The sequence below is a fragment of the Dermacentor silvarum genome, chromosome 1, assembly GCF_013339745.2.
Source record: "Dermacentor silvarum isolate Dsil-2018 chromosome 1, BIME_Dsil_1.4, whole genome shotgun sequence".
NCBI classification, from domain to species: domain Eukaryota; kingdom Metazoa; phylum Arthropoda; class Arachnida; order Ixodida; family Ixodidae; genus Dermacentor; species Dermacentor silvarum.
In genome coordinates, this window is record NC_051154.1 from 341,821,302 (window position 1) to 341,840,252 (window position 18,951).

Genomic DNA, 18,951 nt, shown 5'->3' on the forward strand with positions numbered 1-18,951 from the left:
TGTCACTCTGAGCGCGACGGCAGAGAGCCAGAACGTCTTCAATGTAAGAGGTATAGGACTCCTCGGCTCCCTGTATGCGGGTAGCGAGGTTCTTTTACGCTACTTCGGAGCGCCCAGCAGATGTGCCAAATATCTGTCGCAGCTGCGCAGTAAATGCCGGCCAATCAGGGAAGTCGCGCTCATGGTTGAAAAACCAAGTTTGCGCGACCTGCCTGAGGTAGAAGGCAACGTTGCGGAGCTTGTTTGACTCGTCCCAATGGTTGCAAGCGCTCACCCTGTCGTACTGGTCAAGCGAGGCTTCCACGTCTTCGATGCGAAGGCCAGAAAAAAACCTGAGGGTCGCGTTGCGGTGCGGTGACGGACCAAATTGGCCCAGCAGGAGGAGCTGAGGTGGTAGCAGCAGTGGATGCGTTGGTTTGTGCCATGACTGGTGTTGGCGAGCACAACCGTCGACCAGAGCGGAGCTCCAGGGGTGACCGGTAGAGCAAGAGGACGGGGATATCAACGCAAGCTCCACCACTTGTGAGACGACGCCCGGGACGAAGGCAGAACTCTTATATTGACACACAGCGCGAGACAGCCCACGAACACCACCCCGACAAAATGATGATGATTATGAGGATGGGTATATACACATGAAGACGATGATTAACTGCACAGTTAGCGCTCACAATATATATATATATATATATATATATTCACCTTCACTTTGTTCACTTTATCCACGCTGAAAAATCCAACTTCAAGCGGTGTAGTAAGTCAACTTTCTCTAGAATTAAACAAACATTTATGGGTATTCTGTCAATAAATTTATTATTCTGAGCGGATTTCGGGCTTTTATTTAATGTGTCGATTCAATCAAACACTTAGAAAAAAATTGGAATTTTGGAAATGATTTTTCAAAAATACTCAAGAGGTAAAGGGTTAAAGATATGTGAACTTAAAGCAGATAAGTCTCGCTGCAACACAAAACACAGGTAAGCTGACTTGCTTCATTGACCACCTCGGACAGTACAATGCATTTTATGGTTTCACACCTACTTGCCTACAGGAGTGGAACAAATGCATGCGTCTTTGGTACAGCACAGCACTCACAATGCACAACTAAACGAATGCAAACGAACTGATAACCTAGCTAAAGAAACCATGGCGAACCTACACTAATCCACGAGCACGAAGCTTCGCGCTTAGGTGGCTCATGAAACACTATGCTGTTCCAAGAATCTTGGTCAAACAAGGGTGGTGACCGTCACGTGCAGTGCCTCGGGGAAATGCGTGGAGCAGTACGACAATACCTGCTTTCGTGTATTTGCTCATGCCACATCAACCTATTAATTGCGATTAAAACATCAATCGAAAAAATGGAGAGTTAGAATTGCCTCGCACAAGGCACTACTGGTAATAAAATCACCTCCAGCACTTGTCCAATGGGTGCCGCAGTGCCACAGTTGACCTGCCGAAAGGGGGGCGAGCCCCTCCTTAAAAAATGGAGGGAGGGGACACCAACCGGGGCCACCCTGACTTTAAGCACTGGTTGCAACTCCCACGAACGATTGAGCAAGCTACGCAATTGAAAGGTTTTCACAGTTGTGGAATCGCGCACAGAAATGCGCGCAAACGCAGTGATGGAGTCGTATTTTAGCTAGTCAGGAGACACCAGCGTATGGTGAGCCCGGCACTCGCCTTGTTCTCGTACAGCGACCAGGAGAGGACTGGTTCGGGAATTCCGCGGGGAAAACACTCCAGCGTCACGCTGCCGCTTTCAACGACGTAGATCTCCTCGGCGTCTGGCTCCTCAAAATAAGGCGGCACTGAAAATCGGAAGAAGCGGTTAAGGTCGACAGCTGATTCGACGCTATCCCGGAGCATTTCCTTGCGTCACTGTGACTCCTGTAACAGCCTTACCACGAATAAGCCATTACACAGTCAAACTGTGCAATAATGAATCTCCTCGCCAATAATAGGGAACAATGTTAGCTCATAATACTTGTATGCTACATTACAGACAAAACTAATACGAGGGTCTTTCAATACTTCTCTTCTGATCACGAAACTTCCTCGAAAGTTTCAATATAGGGACATAATCGCATCGCCACTAGCGATGTTTATAATAATAATAATAATAATAATAATAATAATAATAATAATAATAATAATAATAATAATAATCGGGCATCAATCTGCCTTGCTGGATGGCTGGGGCTGGGTGATGGCGCGAATATTTGACCAGGAAAGGCGCCTCTGCCATCTTTGCTTCAGCAGATTTGTAGACTAAACATGCAACAGCAACTTTCGTGATAGAATGTGCAAGCGCGACTGAACGAGGGCGCAGAATAAAACAGACACACGGAGACAGCGCTACTTTCAACTCTAGATGTTTATTTTCGCACGAACCAATAAATATATACCGAACCAGGGGAACAAAACCGACAGAAAAGGACGTTCAGTGGTGCACATCGAAGAACCGGGCACGTGTTTAAGACATGATTAAAACACGCTGCAATATTTACAGCGATAAACCGAGGAGAATCATATCTCTTCTTCAAATAGCGACACTGAAGGCTTGCTTACGCACCTTGTTTCTAATTTTTCAATTTCATAGGCCTCCACAATCTCCCTTGTTTTCCTGCCATGAGTCCTATACAAAATAGAATAACTTTCAAGCACGGGATTGCAGCCCGAATCTAGGCAATTAATGCCCGAAAGGGCCGAGATTACTCTAGTGACGTTATACTGATGCTCCTTTAGTCTTTCATTGATGCATCTGCCAGTTTGATCAAAGTACATTCTTTTGCACGAAAGTGCCCTCAGCGTCTAGAAGCTATGCAAACAGGTTTATTAGGAGAACAAGAAGACGAACGCATCTTCTAATCAACCTCGCAAACATTATGTAACATGCATTCATGACGTTGTCTATGCCGTTCCGCTTTCGTGCAAAAGAACGGCCTTTGGAGACAGGCCCGCAGTGGTGGCGACCACAGGGTGACGGGTAATATCAGGTAATGAGTCACAAATAACAAAAATCCTTTAATTATATTTTAAAAGTTTAATGGCAGTAGGGCTATCGTAATCGGGAAATTGACGCGAGCTTTCCGTACAAGCCATATTAACTTTTGGATTTGCAAAAATGCGATTACCCGCAGAATTGTGGCACGACAAATTTCGGCTATCAGAGAGCCCGAAACCAAAACGGGGAGGCTGCAGCGAGCGTAAACCCGCGCCCCTCAAGGCAACGTTCTGCTTACTTGCCCTTTTTCGCAGAACGTCAGCGACGTTCTGCTTAGGGGTACAGTGTACTAGTATTACGGGTAGCCAGCGCGTCGCAGCGTGATGGCTGCCCGCTGCTGAGTGACGTGATTTTTGTTAATGAGTGACTAATTTTCACGTATCACCTGTCACCGCGTGGTCGCTACCATGGACGGCCGTCTCCAAAGGAACCATCCTTTTATTTCAGAACAGCTATTTTTAGATATTGCGTAAATTCTTCATACAAACACACCGTATATTATATATATATATATATATATATATATATATATATACACACTGCAAAGCCTCGCTCACCCAGGACGTCCAGGAAAGTGGTGAAGCTGGCTTCCCCCGCCGCGTTGGTGGCCGTGCACGTGTAGTAGCCAGCGTCCTCGGGCTGGACGTGGCTCACCCGTAGCTCGTCTGACGCAGCCAGAGCCAGGTTTGCGGGAAGCCTGTCCGGCGCCAGGGAGCGGCCATCCAGGCGCCAGGTGGTGGACACCGCCGAACGCTGCTGCCCGTCCTTGGTGAGGAACGGACAGCGGACGACCACGTCGTCGCCCTGTCTCGCCATCAGCACGTCGGTGGTACCCGTCTTGGCACCGAAGTCCGGTGGCTCTGGCCGCAGCAAAAGGAAGAAATGAGTGGCGCGTTGAGCGTTCTTGATTGTCTGGAGAAGGACACCTCGACTGAACGCCAGACGCCTGTTTTCGCGCCGTACAGTATACGCCTAGAATTACTATGTACGGGCAGGGAAATTTAGAAACACTGCACGCCTGCACTTGAAGGCAACTCTTCCGTCCCCAGCAATGTATCCTGTATAGACGTTAGTATCTTTCCCCTGGGCGTCACTTCAAAATGAATTACAGAGCTAACCATTTCTCAACTATGTATACCTAAAGACAACGCTTTTCATTACGATGACGTTTCGCGCGTTGAGGAACATTGAATCAGCTGTCTTGTAAAGAAGTTACTTTCATGTATTTCCTTTTTTGTTCAGAATCGCTGAAAGCCAGATGATCGAATAACAAGAGAGGCTCAAAGGCTCCGCGTGCGACAGAAATTGAACTGATATAGGACTATTGTTTCAGGTACTTTGCAACGAACCTTACGATGTTTAATGAAGATTTTCTTTCATAAATACGCTCAATAATAAGTAATTGAACCATTCTACTAAGCATATCGAAGGTTGCAGCAGACAACTGGTAATAGCACAGCACACAGTTGCTACCGCAACGGATAGAGCTTTCCGTACCTTTCGGAATCAAGCGTACATTTAGTCCGAGAAACAATCAAGTATGAATGTTACGTAGTTTGCACGTATAAATGGTTTACACTGGGCGGCTGCGTCGTGTATGCGGCTGGCTCGCGCATTACATGTGTGCATGCTTCCAAGACGCTATGCACGCACACAGATCAGCGTTCCCGCGATGGAAGCGCGTACGGCTGTACCCTGTGTGGGCCGATCATAGCGGACAAGACGGCGAATTCGACAGTATGGCGGAACTCGACGGTGTCTGAATTGCATGCACCTCCTTTGCGTGCTCCTATCGTTAAGCACACTGAGCGTTCGCGCCGACCGGGGCGCTGGTACTGATAAAACGCCGACCGAGCCTGCGACGCAAATAGAGCCAGGTGAGGGCAATGCGGAATAATGCGCTTTCTTTAGGGCCACTTCTCGGACTATGGCCTTGTTCAGATACTACAAGGAGGACGTGGTAAATTGTGCGAAACTTCTTTGTATCGTTCAACCTATAGAAATGATAGTGCGGATGGATTTGAACTTGTTTTTCACAACCTCGTGTCTTGAAGTGTGACACACAGCCTTCACTATTTATTCCTGTTTAAATCCTTTCCATGTCGATAAACATTTTATTGAAGCAATTTTCAACACTCATAGCTTCTTAGCTCACATAGAAGTGAAATGGAGTAGCAGAAAACAGATGGATTGAATCTCTCCAATTAGTCCCCTTGCAAAATTTAATCTAATCAGCGCCTACTGTCTATTCACTGAGCCCTTCAATTCCTGAGCTCAAGTGACGGATAAGAAAATCGGGCTCCTTCGTGAGTTTTGTACCTTGAAATTTTGTTCAGAGAGGTGTGATCTTGACAAGTAAGCAAAAAAAATTGCAGCAAGTAAACTTTCGTGAATTACCCAATGCAACGCGTCTAGCGGGAACAATCCAAAAATAAAATAAGCCTTTCCGCAAAGTTTGGAATGGTTAGCTGGCAGGTTGCTCCGAAAGATACATGTACTGTACCCGTCTACTTTCATTTTAGTGCAGTGAACATCGGCCTGTTACAAGCACAACCTTTAACCAATACGATTGGATGAAGGCTTAGGTGTACAGCATATCTATTCAAGAGCATCAACGTATAGGAGTAATTTTAGTGCTTCAATGTGAACGCGGGACAATGAAAGACGACGCGGTATTACACCATTTATAGGAATTTCTTTTTCTTCTTCTTGAAGTGTATCATGGGTTGCGCATCCTGCAGAGTCATATGTCATACATGGGCATCCATTCTAAGGACGAACTAAAGGACATGTGGCAGGAACCAGACGTCAAGCTGTATGTAATAGAAAATATAATGGCTGAAATTTAGATATTATATGTATATACAGCAGGTCCAACACGTCTCTGACTGCTCACTTTGTTTCACACATAAGGACACACATAAATTTGTAACGCTAAATACTCATGTAAACGAGATGTGCCAATGCCAGAACCAGATCCGAAGGTAGTAATCAAATTTATTATACATGTGTGCATGCCCATGCTTACCAATGACAGACAGAACATATTGAAGCTCGTCGCTGCCTCCAGGATTAGACGCTTCACACTCGTAGACGCCAGCGTCGGAAGCCGTAGCAACTTGTACCAGTAAACTTTGTCCGCCTTGAACCACAAGAAAATGTTCATCATGCCATATTAGACACACAAGCTTACAATGTATCACCTGGAAATACGCTTTAAAGAGCGTGCAACATGATAAGCGCGATGCTTTGCTTCACATTTATTCAGCAAGATGAAATCATCGGTGTACACCAGCTTCGAAATACTACAAATAACTATATTTTCAGCATTATTAAGCAATCAGATAAGCTTCGCATCGTTGCAGGTAAAACAAGGTATAGCAGTATCGGTGCAAGCCGACCAGCTCGCTCGTAGTGAAGACAGCCAAACCCTGCGTTACCGAGGGATGTCCAGTATCTAGGAGCAGGCAGCTTGCCGTGAACGCAAACACTTGGCAAAGTTTATTGACCTCTGGCAGACACACTTGACAGGACCTATTTCCTCGGCAGAAACACCGTGAACGGCATGAATTTCCATGTGCGTATGTAATGGTATTTCTAAACATAAAGATGTCGGGTCTGTTAAAGTCACCGCTGAATTCAACACCACACTGGGGCTACACGTATTTCTTAAGGCTGCTTGACCGGAATATTCACTCCTCCATGGTTATTGCGATGTCCTCCTATCAGAGGACTAGCAGCCGAACGATGACTTCGACACAATGGACCGCAGAATTTTGGCACTTGCCAGAGCTCGAAACAGACGCTTGAGCGAACACTGTTCTGCCACTTTGTTATCACCGGGAAAGTTATTCTGACACAGCTTTATCACAAATATGACCCTACACAAAAGTGCCAGAGACGGTCCTTCAATTTACAGGTGCGAGATCACATACAGATGCGTTTGAGTTTTTCTGTTGCTATGATAACCCCCAGCATCTTATCTCGAAACAAAACAGTGAAATTGAGGCACACATGCATGGACTATAAGAAGGCGTCAAGAATAATAATCAGAAAATGGCTTCAGTGTAGTGTTCAAAAATGATGTCATCGTTGCAATTGACCAGTTCTTGTACTGAGAAGTTCTCTATACCAAAGTCCAAACGGACAAAGTTATCGCAACTAAGACCAACAGCTTTCAGGTTAGCCTAATTAGTGCTTCACAAAAGAAACAGAACCTGCGCACAGTCCAGATGAGACAGGTGACCGGAAAAAGCTTTAGTGCTGGTCGTGTGAATGTGACCTACTAACGTGTCGTTAGCAAAAATCGAAATGTGCACAAAAAAAGCTGGTCATTACGCCTCCTACGCGTAATTACACGGAAGTGCGACGCTTCATCGCTCCATGCAGCCGGTTCCTAAGCGCAGTGTTGGTCTAAATGTGCACTTTGTAGAATACATCAAGCCAGTGTTACGAATGTCGGCGAACCTGGAAGCGAAATGACGCAAACCAGTCGTTTTAGAATTATTCGCTTTTGAATTTGTTCTAATAGCACACTACAAAAACGTATACGAAGGTATATGTTTCGAATTCGTCGATACCCTCGATCAAAGCTATTCGGCTTCAAGACTCGGGTCGGTCCCTTGGGTGGCATCCACAGTCCATCGCCTTACCTGAGAGGAAAGTAAAGCGCGACTCTTGGAGATCGTTGGCGAAGAGCGGTGCGCCATCTTTCATCCAGCGAAGCGAGGGCTCAGGGGAACCGGTGACTCGGCACTCGAGCGTCGTACTCTCTCCTAGGGCGACGCTCAGTTCGCGGCCTTTTTCGCTGGGCTTCGTTATGGATGCTGGCACTGTAACGAAGCCGAAAATGAATGAACGAATGAATCGACGTATATACGCATACCACAGCTTCCAGGTAGAAACACCTAAACATGAGCGAGCACGTGAACTTCTTAACAAAACGAACAGCAATAGACCGCAGACAATGACAGAGTATCAGGAAGTGTACTCCACTGATCTCATATTTCGTTGGCATGCTTAAAAGCATTAAACGGAGAGCCTACTTACAGCTGGTGTGAATATGAAAATTAAATTTTATACCATACACTCCAACGCTGCTCACTGCTATGGATGGCGTTGGTATTGCACGTACTGGCATGTTTATTCCCATCAATTTTCTAGGTGAAGGGACATTTGTAGTTTACTTTCCTCGCAAAAATGTTGCTTTCATTTTTAAGATGCCGGAAACGCTATTCCCCAGTCACGGTCATCTGGAATAGCCTTGAAGTGCAAATATAGGAAACAAACTAGCTTCCAGCTCTTTGCGCTCATAGAAATGCAAAATATGTGCTATGTAATTTACTTATCGCGTAGAACATAATGTCGGTCACTTACCGGACACGTCGATGAGGAAGCGCTTCTGCGCAACTCCTGCTGAACTGGTGGCAACGCACGTGTAATTGCCGGCGTCTGAGGCTCGCACGCGCTTAAATTCGAGCGTGGTGCGCGGTCCATGACCGTGGACCCTGATCAAGGGATCTGAGGCAGTGGGAACACCGGAAGACGGGGCTGTCAAGAAAAGCTGCTGTGACGCGACACCCTCACGGACCCAAGCGACCACTGGCTCAGGATCTCCCGTGGAAACGCAGGTCAACTCCAGCGACACTCCCAGTTGGGCGCTCAACGACTCGGTCTCAGCCGAGTCTCCTTCAATCTCGGGGGGACCTGCAGAGAGCGAGGCTGTCACTGCAAGCTGCGTGCCAACACAGTGGTGTAAAAAAAGAAACTAATTTAACAAGGCTTCAAGTCTCAACGCTTTGAGGGACGCCGAAGGACAGGGCTCCGAAGTAGTTTTGCCCGCGCGGGATTATTTAACACACACCTAAATGAAAGTACACGAGCAGAAAGAAGAATGCTACAGTGAAGGTGCGTACACACTTGCAGCTTCGTGTTTTGCGAGTATAGGAGGAATCCACAACGGCGACAAAAAGCCAGCATGCTCGTATGGCAATTGTTCGGCCTCAGCATCTAAGGGGGGACGCGGCTTTCGCATCGCAAAAATGACCAAAGAAATAAATTTTTTAAATCACATTTTCAGTTTCTATAACTCTTTTTCTATCTGATTCTGAAATATCATCACTGAAAACCACACAGAAGTGCTCTAAAAATGTATTCTATCTGTCAAGGTGGCGAAACATTTCGCGGCAATCACGAAAAATCAGCGTTTTTCAAGTCACGATATCTACAGACAACCGAGGACCGCCATCTTGGTCTCGTCGGAAACAGCATTTCTCCGTCTTCAAGTCGGCCGCTTCAGCTGGCTTCTCCATACAGAAACAAGCACACAAAAAGCAAATGATTGAAGGTCGTGCCGGAATCTCCGATTGACCCCGCCCGCCACGTGACACAAGCGCGGTTCGCCATTGGTCCGGCGCTTGCGTCGTCTGCTAGGCTCTTTGCACCTCGTGAGCTCTGGACAGTCTCCAGTCTCCCCTTTCCGTAATCTCTACGAGTGTCAAAACGGGTGCTACGCGGACACCACAGTATTGTCACAGATGCTTCCGTTTGTGGACGTCCCAGACCCTCGACTAAGCATTCCGAGCATCGGCGACGTGGACTTCGCGCACGCGATCCTCGGACCGGCGGCTAAGCATTTCGCGCGTAGCCGTCTCCGACTCGGCGATCAAGCACATCGCGCGCGGACTTCTCGGACCCTCGCCTAAACATTTCGTGCATCGGCGCCTCCGACTGCGTGACTAAGCACATCGATCGTCGACTCTTCGAGCCCGCGGCTAGGCATTTCGCTCGTCGGCACCTCGGACTGCACGACTAAGCACATTGAGCATCGACTTTTCGTACCCACGGAAAGCCATTACGCACATCGGACCCGCGACCAAGTACATGGCGCATCGATTCTAATATCATATTGTCACGATATATTGTAACAATATCTATCATACAACCCCTTCATAAAGAGAACCTCATCATGAGCTCTGTTCACTAGGCCCTTTGGGCTGGCAGAGACACCTGGCTGCATAGGTGAGGCATCATACAAAAGTACAAGCTGGAAAGCACCTAGCAGTGGCATATCTATGAGTAGCTATCTCATCCTAAGTGCCACAGCCATTGTCAAGAGAATTTGACTGTGAAGGCTGCTGAGAGCGTTCATTCAGTAAAATCGTCGATTCTACCAAAACATAAAAATGCCTCACTGATTGCACTGGAGACTGCTATCAATGATGCAGTTTGCAGGTACAACACTGTAACTATATTCATGCCCTAACAGAGTTCAGCACCTTACTTGGTTTGAAACCCAGGCACCACGCTCTTTGTAGAGCAGCAGCAAAAAATTCCCTACAAAGAAAGGGGTGGGGGATGAAGGCACACCAAGCCAGAGGCCACATGACCAAGAAGCCTCACTTCACAAAACGCAACAAAGACTACAAATTTGGTTGGTGCCTTTTAAAGAACTAAAGAGAAGGTGAAACTTTGAGAGCGATTTTCTCAAAACAGTTTTTTTGCCTTTCTGCTCAGGTTGTGGAGCTGATGTCTTTGTTACCGTTTAGCGTATTTTGACTGTTTTTGTTTGTCACGTTCCTTGGGCTACAGTGCAAGTCATGACAACCTCGCTTTTAACAGCGACGCTGTTTAAGCCAGCCGTAATTTGTGGTGCGTAGCCGTGGTAGCCATGGCAACCCGGAGGAGGAGGAGACCGCTTCCTCGCCAGCTCCCTGCTTTCCCGACCCCTGCCTCTCTTCTCTCCGCGGCGCGCTGAGCCAGGAAAAAAAAGGGCGAAAGCTTGCACTAGGCCGCGCAAAGCTCAAGAGACAGCGAAGCTGGCCGATTGATACCCAGCGGCTAGCCTCCAACGTGTTCGGCGTCGGCAAGCAGCAGCGTTCTTGGCACTGTACCAACCTTGGTTAGCTTGCCTGCGTTTGTGACATGCCAGGAACGCCATCGCTCGTATCGGCGCCGACGCGTCCAGCGCTAGTCACACGAAATCTAGCCAACGCGTTCGGCGTCGGCAAGCGACAGCGTTCTTGGTACTGTACCAAACTTGGCTAGCCTGCCTGCGTTTGTGGCATGCCAGGAGCGCTGTCGCTCGTAGGCGCCCACGCGTCCAGCACTAGTCACGCGAAATGTCGCGAAAGGGAAGGTACCTCTGAAAATGATCGCTCGAGAATATCTTCCTACATGCGTAGTTAAGTTAAACCAAGTTAAGACCTAGCAGCAACCAAGTTCATACCTAGCAGTAGCAGCCAGTAAGCATCGCTGTGCCTAAGCTTTGCGCGACCGAGTGCAGGCTTGCCTCACTTTTATCTTGATTTTTTATAAATTTATGATGTTGCTATTCGTTCACCCCGAAAGTTTGCTTGATGTGAAGGTTTTTAACCTAAAAAATTTCACTCCCAAAAATTTGTGTTGTAAAAAAAATAAAAAGCAAGACTGTCACGACCTTTAGCACGCATTTAGATGTGCAGTCAATATTCAACGAGCCTTCCATGGCGTTTTTCAAGCTCTCCCGGACCTCCAGAAAGCTCGAGGGAGAAAATGTGCTCAATAAAATGTGCTCAAGGTATCTGAAACTTTTATGGAAACACCAGGGAGACATTCTAAACATGTGCGCCAATTTTCGTCAAAAAACATGAAGAAATAAGGAAGTTATTTTCAAAGCCACATCGCCCGTTAAGCTATTAGCACGGGTGTCTCGGGAAAGGTTCAACAATTCAGTGTCTCTCGAAGGGAGACAGCACCTCCTCTCTAGGCGGCTGCACTTCAGCATAAAAAGCGAACTTGCTGTCGCTTCTGCAGTCATGTTGAGCAGGGTCTGGCGCCGGTTCACAGCACACCAGAAGGTATTTTGGAGGGGCCCGGAGAGCCCTCGATAGAAAGGTCTATATAGATCTTGGAATGACATCGAGAAGTGCCGTTCGACAAAACAAGTGACCAAACAAGTGCCGTTTTTCAGCGGTGGCAGAGCATGTGGGTGGGCCTCGGGCCTGGACCCTCGTGCAGGATTGCGCGCATATCAGAGAAGGGCTCTCTCACTGTGGACGTGCACCTCGAACTGTGCGGTGACGTTTCCGGCGACGTTCTCTGCCGCACATGCGTAGCGGCCAGCCTCGTGCCTCGAGACCCGCGTCACGTACAGAGTCTGGCCATCCTGCAGCAGGCTCACGCGGCCCGGCTTCTCCGTCACTTCCTGCAAAAATGTGCGAATTAAAAAGCAGGGGTGCTTTGGATCGGGAGCAAAAGCTTCGTGCGCACTCTGCACTACATCGAAATAATGCTAAACACAGAAAGAAAAACACAGGAAAGCGTGTCGACCAAAGTCGACGTGAAAGAAAGCAAGGTCGCCGTACAGGGTATATCCATCTATATCTACTGAAATTGGGGGCATTAAAGATGATGCAATCTTGCATTATTTGAGTGATTTATTTTGTATTATTTGCATTACTGTTTTCGTAGCATTATGAGATCATACATTTTTTTGCGGATCCTCCATTTCTTTTACTCAAGCCGCGTTTTTTTCATTCGTTTCTATTTCTTTTTTTACGCGCACGTACACCCTTGCCATCTTTTAATAATATCATGCAAGCGTCGACTGCGCGGCGTGTCAGCGACATTGTAGCGGTGAGGGGGGGGGGGGGGGGGTCGGCGCCTTCCAGTTTCAATGTATTCTGCGCCTATATTTCCTTCAAAAGTGCTCCTTACCGCTACAAGGCCGCTGACATCTGACATACCGAGCCGTCGACGCTCACGCGATATTAAAAATTGCAAGGGTGTATTTCGAATTGTCTTCTTTCGGGCCGACTTCGGTTGCAACGCGTTTTTTTTTTACCAAGAGGCTTGGTGGGCCGATCCCGGAGGGAGATCATGCAGTCTGTGATGCAATGTGGTTAATTTGGCTCTAATATTGGCTCTAATTACGCCCGTACCGTTAAACTTTACCGACTCTGCGACTAATTAGCGCTTATTCTTTATTTGAGACTTTCATTGTGATAACTTTTGTTAATCGCTGCGAGATTCGAAAGTAACTAAAATACCTGCTTTTGTAAGAGGTTAAGATAGCCATATCACAGATATGAAAAACCCGCATGTAGTCAGCAAGGAAGACATTGTCTTCAAGAACGACAGACATAGAGAATACTGTAACAATGTTAGAATATGCGCAACAGGACATTTTATTCCGCACGCCGAGGTGTGTAGTTGTGAACCGTTATTTCAACCGTTATTGTGAACCGCTACAAAGCCTTAAGAAAAACTCTGCTGCAGACAACGAAGATGACTATGCGGTTGCTGCTTTGCGCAGATTCTCTCTCTAAATGTGTGTGTGTGTGTGTGCATCATTAGAACGACTGAAAGTTGGACAAGTTGGCAAGGATTCTGGTACTAAAAGGCAGGCACGCAGACACGGACACAAGTAAAACAAAAAGCAAAACAGTCAAATCAGCGTTTATGAGGTCCTTTTCATTCTACTCTTGTGAGTATTTGCTAGCCTGCTTTTGAGTGTTATGCCTATTTTGTAATAAACTTTTGTTCAAATAGCACTACAACTGTCTTTCGTCATTTCATCTTTCCGTTTCAGTACGTATGTGTGCACTAGTAGGCTAAGAAAAAACAAATACAAAAAACAAACAATGGATAGAGGCGCTCTGAAAAGAATGTTGCATTGAGGGAACAGAGGTATATCCATGCCGTCTAGTTGAGCAACATAGAGTCTGACAGGATAACAAAAGCGAGCTATGTTTACAGCGACTGAGCAAGAATAAACAAAGGCCAGTCAGTTACAATTCAGTGACATAAAATGCACAAAGGGAAGGTATGAAACAGTTTGCAAAAATGGGTATATTGCCAATCGATGAAATCACTGAGCAGAAAACTTTTCTCTATCTGTGCTCTCGCTTTGCGTTCACGCTCAATCATCGACCATTAGTGCAGTGTGAAAAAATCTAGCAACACTTACCTTTAAAAAAACAGTATCGATTTCAATTGAACAAAAGCAGAAGTGTATCCCTTATACGAAAGTGCCGATTGGTGACTCGTTTCGAAATAAAAAAGGTTTGTAGGACACAAATTAACTGATGGCAAACAGCACACAGAGTGAATTTTGCACACATTTATGCACACATTTATGCAGAAAGAGCTCACAGTGTTCTTTGTGGATTGTGTTCTTTCCGTCTTCGTTCTGTGCTCAGTTTACTGTCCCACAGTGCTGCCAAACCTCGAAGACAGTTTTGCCTAACTCAGTTAAAAAAATGCTATAGATTTCCTTACTTAATGACTTACTTACTTTACTTACTTTCCTTACGTTCCTTACTTAATTTCCTTTGAATTCGAGTACTGTCCTAATTATCAAAGCGTCAATGAGAAAGTAGTACAGCAACATGAAAAACTCCCGATACAGCTTTCTGTTGCTCAATGCGTGCTACATAAAAGTGTTTTTCTGAGCATGAAAGCAGCCCGCGAATACACGCAGAATTGCCGCACGACTGGCCGCTCGAAGCACTTTGCGTGTATTCGCGGGCTTCTTTCATGCTCGGAAAAACACTTTTATGTAGCACGTACAGAGAAACAGAAAGCTGCATCGGGAGTTTTTCATGTTGCTCTACAACTTACTCATTGACACTTTGATAATTAGGACAGTACTTCTCGAGTTAGATTATTAATTACAAATATTTAATTAAATCTCAGTAACGAAAAAAATACTGGCGGCTACTCCACTGTACTGGAAACAATACTCACTAGGTTTGCTTTGCGTAACGCCGTTCCTCTATTTTTTTAAAAATCGTGCTGCATGATAGCTGGGACACCCTGTTTATAGTGTGTGTGTGTGTGTGTGTGTGTGTGTGTGTGTGTGTGTGTGTGTGTGTGTGTGTGTGCGTGCGTGCGTGCGTGCGTGCGTGTGTGTGTGTGTGTGTGTGTGTGTGTGTGTGTGTGCATGTGCATGTGTGTGTGTGTGTGTGTGTGTGTGTGTGTGTGTGTGTGTGTGTGTGTGTAGACCACACAGACCAGCTTCCCACACACACAGTAAAATACCAATGAAAGAAGACAATGCCCCCCCCCCCCTACCTACCTGGTTGTCCTTGTACCAGATGATGCGAGGAGTTGGGCGCCCGAACACGAAGCACTCCATCTGAACGTCGCTTCCCTGGGACAGGCGCCAGACGCGCTGCTTCTTGTCGGCCACTAGGCGCGGCGGCACTGCGTTGATACGACACGCCGTGTGTGCTAAACGCTTACGATGAGGTGTTTACCGACTTGCTCCCTTCCCCTCACGTAGGAGAAAGGAAGAGACGAGGATCAGAAGAGTGAAGGGTTCTGCAGATTACTCTGCGTCAGCTTCGCCTCCGCTTGAAAATCCATGTGCCGTTTTATTGCGGGGCAGACATGCTTGGTCGTACTTACAGGATTGCGTGCATTGCCGCAGGAAATGTACATGCGAATCCAAAGAAGTCTGGTCTAGTCGGGTCGAGGTCTGGTCGTCGGGCTCATGTAAAAGATAACGGGTCGCACCAACCGATGCGAGTGTTGTCAATCCGCTGGTAAGTTGACAAGGCCAACCCGCTTGGCAAAATTCATGTAAACGCGGTAGGGCCAGCACAACTACCGGCTCACGACCCGCTCACGCCGAGTTCATGTGAACGAAGCTTTCTTGCTTTACACTCAAACGTACGAATTAATACGCTTGTGACTCCTCAGTCACGCTCGTTATTTTCTTTTCTTTTTTGCTTTAATTTATTTATGTTTGACGGTATATTCCAATAATGCATTTTGCCTGCGACAGCCGACTCTTAGACAATCTCCCTTAATTGTAAACAGGGAGTTTCATTTATGCGGAAAGCACAAATACACGCATTATTGACACCACGACATACAGGTTGCATTAACCTAGGCCCCTAAGGCTGTATACATTAGGGCACGCCGCCTATCCGTCGAATAAACACCGCCTTCCCCACTCGCAAAACTATATTACTTCTGTCAAAGTTACAATCCAAAACAGCAGATGGGAGGAGTGTTCCTCGAAAAATTATTGCTGCCGCTTTTGCGCAACACACGAATAATGTGGTGGGCCACAAAGGAGGCGTGGGTTGTTTTGAGACTAATGAATGCCATTTCCTCCTGCTTCTTTTAGGCCCTGCTGCATTTCAGCAATCGTCATCCTAAATATACTCCCATGGATTAGAGCAACCACGTGTATCAAGCTAAAAAGAATTGCGTGCCATATATAAATTCCTCTCGGCAATTCAATTTTTAAGGGTTATATTTAAATTGCTACCATTATTAAGTGCACATCTATGTTGACTATCTTCTACTTTGAAAATATACTTAGATATGTATTTAGGTTTGCTTTGTTTCAATTTATATTCGCCCTAATGCTTTGTATATATTTTGTACCTTCCACCGCGGTCAGAACCACAAAGTGGGTTGGTGGCCGGATTTCTGCAGAAATTATTTGCTTGACAAGGACAGTACCGCCTGCAGATCTCAAATGTTATTGGACTCACTAAAGCTGCACACGTATGAGCTGAAAACCACGAGAAAACGTTAATGTCTTGAGAGAATTTTGTGAATAAACTCGACAAGTGTATTGGCGACACAGGGTTATGGGTGTTCATCGTTTTCGTTCATTACGATAAAGTCGTGATAAAGAAACGTTGTCTGATTGGTCAAAGAAGCGCCGCCTGTCGCGATCCGGCCTTTGAATTCAACTTGTTCAGAAAGAAGATGTTTCTGCAGTTTAATCGTTTGTTTGATTGCGAGAGATGTCGCGATGCACGTTGAACTGAAATAAATAAATAAATAAATAAATAAATAAATAAATAAATAAATAAATTCTCAATCACTCTTCCCTGATATTTTCGTTTACGCGTTTGATTCGCCAAGTTGCGAATCTGGCAGAAAACAAGGGGAAACAAATGCTGATGAGCGCTGAAGTCGCAGGCATCACGTTTGGAAACACAGGAAAAAACGAGAACAGCAAAGGGGAAGAGAAATGCAAACATAATTAAACACAGAGTGCTATGGGGTTACAATAGATACCAAGTGCTCCAGGGTATGTGGGAAGGTGTAATGGATCCAGGACTTACATTTGAAAATGTGGTTGTTTGCTTGAAGTCAGGGCTACAATCAGGACTCTATGGCAACCAAAGGTCAGTGGACCGCCTTTGGTTGAGCGCACCCGGCAAGACTATAAATGAAGCCGTGCAGGTTGATATGGGCTGGACAAATTTTGAAGTGATGGAAGCTAAGAGTGAAAATGATTTTGAAGACCGACTGAAGAATATGAAAGAAAGTAAATGGGTTGCGAGAGCGTTCAGGTATTTATAGGAATAACATTGACTCACAGTGGAGGAAAATAACTAGGAAGCTTCCCAGCAAGTATGCAACCAGTATAGTAAGCAACATGGCAACAAAGAACGTCATAATGCCCTGACACGAGAGGAAGCCGTAATATGGCGAAAACTACAAACAAACACATATCCACATTTTAGTCTCTAGCACACCATACACCCTGCGATGTATTCCTATAAATGCCCACACTGCGGTCAATGTGCAACGCTTTACCACATGACATGGGCTTGCGCAAGAACACCCCAGCTCACACCCATAACACACCCCACCACACGGCAATGGGAGGCAGCGCTGTCCAGCTCCGACTCGACGGACCAGCTCAACCTGATCAACCGAGCGAGAAGGGCCGCTAACGCCGCTGGACTCCTGGACTGAGGGGACCCCACACTGCACAGTGGAAGAGCCACCTTCGCTCGTGTGCTCTTTTCTATAAAGTTTACTCTCTCTCTCAAACGCAAAGTCAGAGAGGCTGAGACAATCTCATGGGTGGTGGTAATGAAAAAGAAGCCTGCTATGAGTAACTGTCTAAGAGGGAAAAAACAAAATAAGGAAAGAAACAATTTATGATAACTCATAGGGATGCTCCTTACTTTTAGAGGCGAGATCAGGATGCCTTAGAACGCGTAGTTGTAAAGCAAGGTACACCAGGGAAGAAGCAGCATGTTCTTGCTGCGGTAAAGCTAAAGAAACGGTGGCACATAATTTATTAGAATGTGAAGATACCTATCCAGCTATCAATTTAGGCTCCTCTGGCGTCCTTGAAGCCCTTGGATTCAGGGATAGCAGTCGGAAAGTAAACATGTTCGCAATAGAGATTAGTAAGAGGTGATTGGAGGTTTGGTGGCAGAAAAGCAGGGAGAGCGCAAACAACGGAGGCGTACAAGAACAAAATTAGTTTCCTGTAGTGGTTCAGAAAGTTTGATGCTGGGAATTCTTCGTGTGTGTGTGTGTTTTCTGTCTTTCTTTCTGTTTTTTTCAAGAAGGAAAGGTAGAACATTAGGCAAAATAAGAAGAACTCCTCACCCAGTTTCACAGGGGATGCTTACAGCATCCAATCATCCATCCCTCCTCACTCGAACACCACTGCGTAAGTCACCCTACCTATATTAACCTTCACGTGTCTATCAACGTGCAGTGCGGTGCACGAGACGAACACGGCGGAGAACGAATGGCATTTGACAGCACCCAGTACAGGTGTTATCTCTTCGCTTGCGCCTTATAGCAGGTAGAATGCTCGGTTTGATGACGTAGGGTGCGTAGTTTGGTCTCCCAGGTCGGATGCCTTTTTCTGTCTCCTACGTAACGTCCTGCTTGTGCCAAACTGTTACGAAAGAACATGACTGGTTAGTTTACTTGATTATAACCGCTGTTCTAGTAAAATTACGTGCTCATGCACGTCCCCGTGACTAGCTTCATAACGAGAAAAAATTAACAAGTTTTCAACAGAAGTGTGCTCATCATTTAGCGGCAGCTTCGTGAATGCTGCTTTTTGAAATAACCGCTATCGTTGCCATTTCGTCTGCGTCACAATTGATGAAATATCACGCAGCCCATCACAGAAGAAAAATGAAAGTTCGTTGCCGGATCGATGGAAGACTCGTCGTTGC

At 46.2% G+C, this 18,951-nt stretch overlaps 1 protein-coding gene across 1 annotated transcript in view; it reads right to left on the bottom strand.

Moving 5' to 3' along the window:
• LOC119444229 (hemicentin-2-like) overlaps positions 1-18,951 on the bottom strand; it is a 111,143-nt gene that overhangs the window by 51,258 nt on the left and 40,934 nt on the right. The window contains exons 11-17 of the mRNA XM_037708660.2: positions 15,066-15,193; positions 12,038-12,191; positions 8,384-8,713; positions 7,660-7,839; positions 6,036-6,149; positions 3,565-3,867; positions 1,684-1,811 (exon numbers count right to left, since the gene is read on the bottom strand). Of these exons, the coding sequence (XP_037564588.2) occupies positions 1,684-1,811; positions 3,565-3,867; positions 6,036-6,149; positions 7,660-7,839; positions 8,384-8,713; positions 12,038-12,191; positions 15,066-15,193 (1,337 nt within the window). The remainder of the gene's footprint in view (positions 1-1,683; positions 1,812-3,564; positions 3,868-6,035; positions 6,150-7,659; positions 7,840-8,383; positions 8,714-12,037; positions 12,192-15,065; positions 15,194-18,951) is intronic.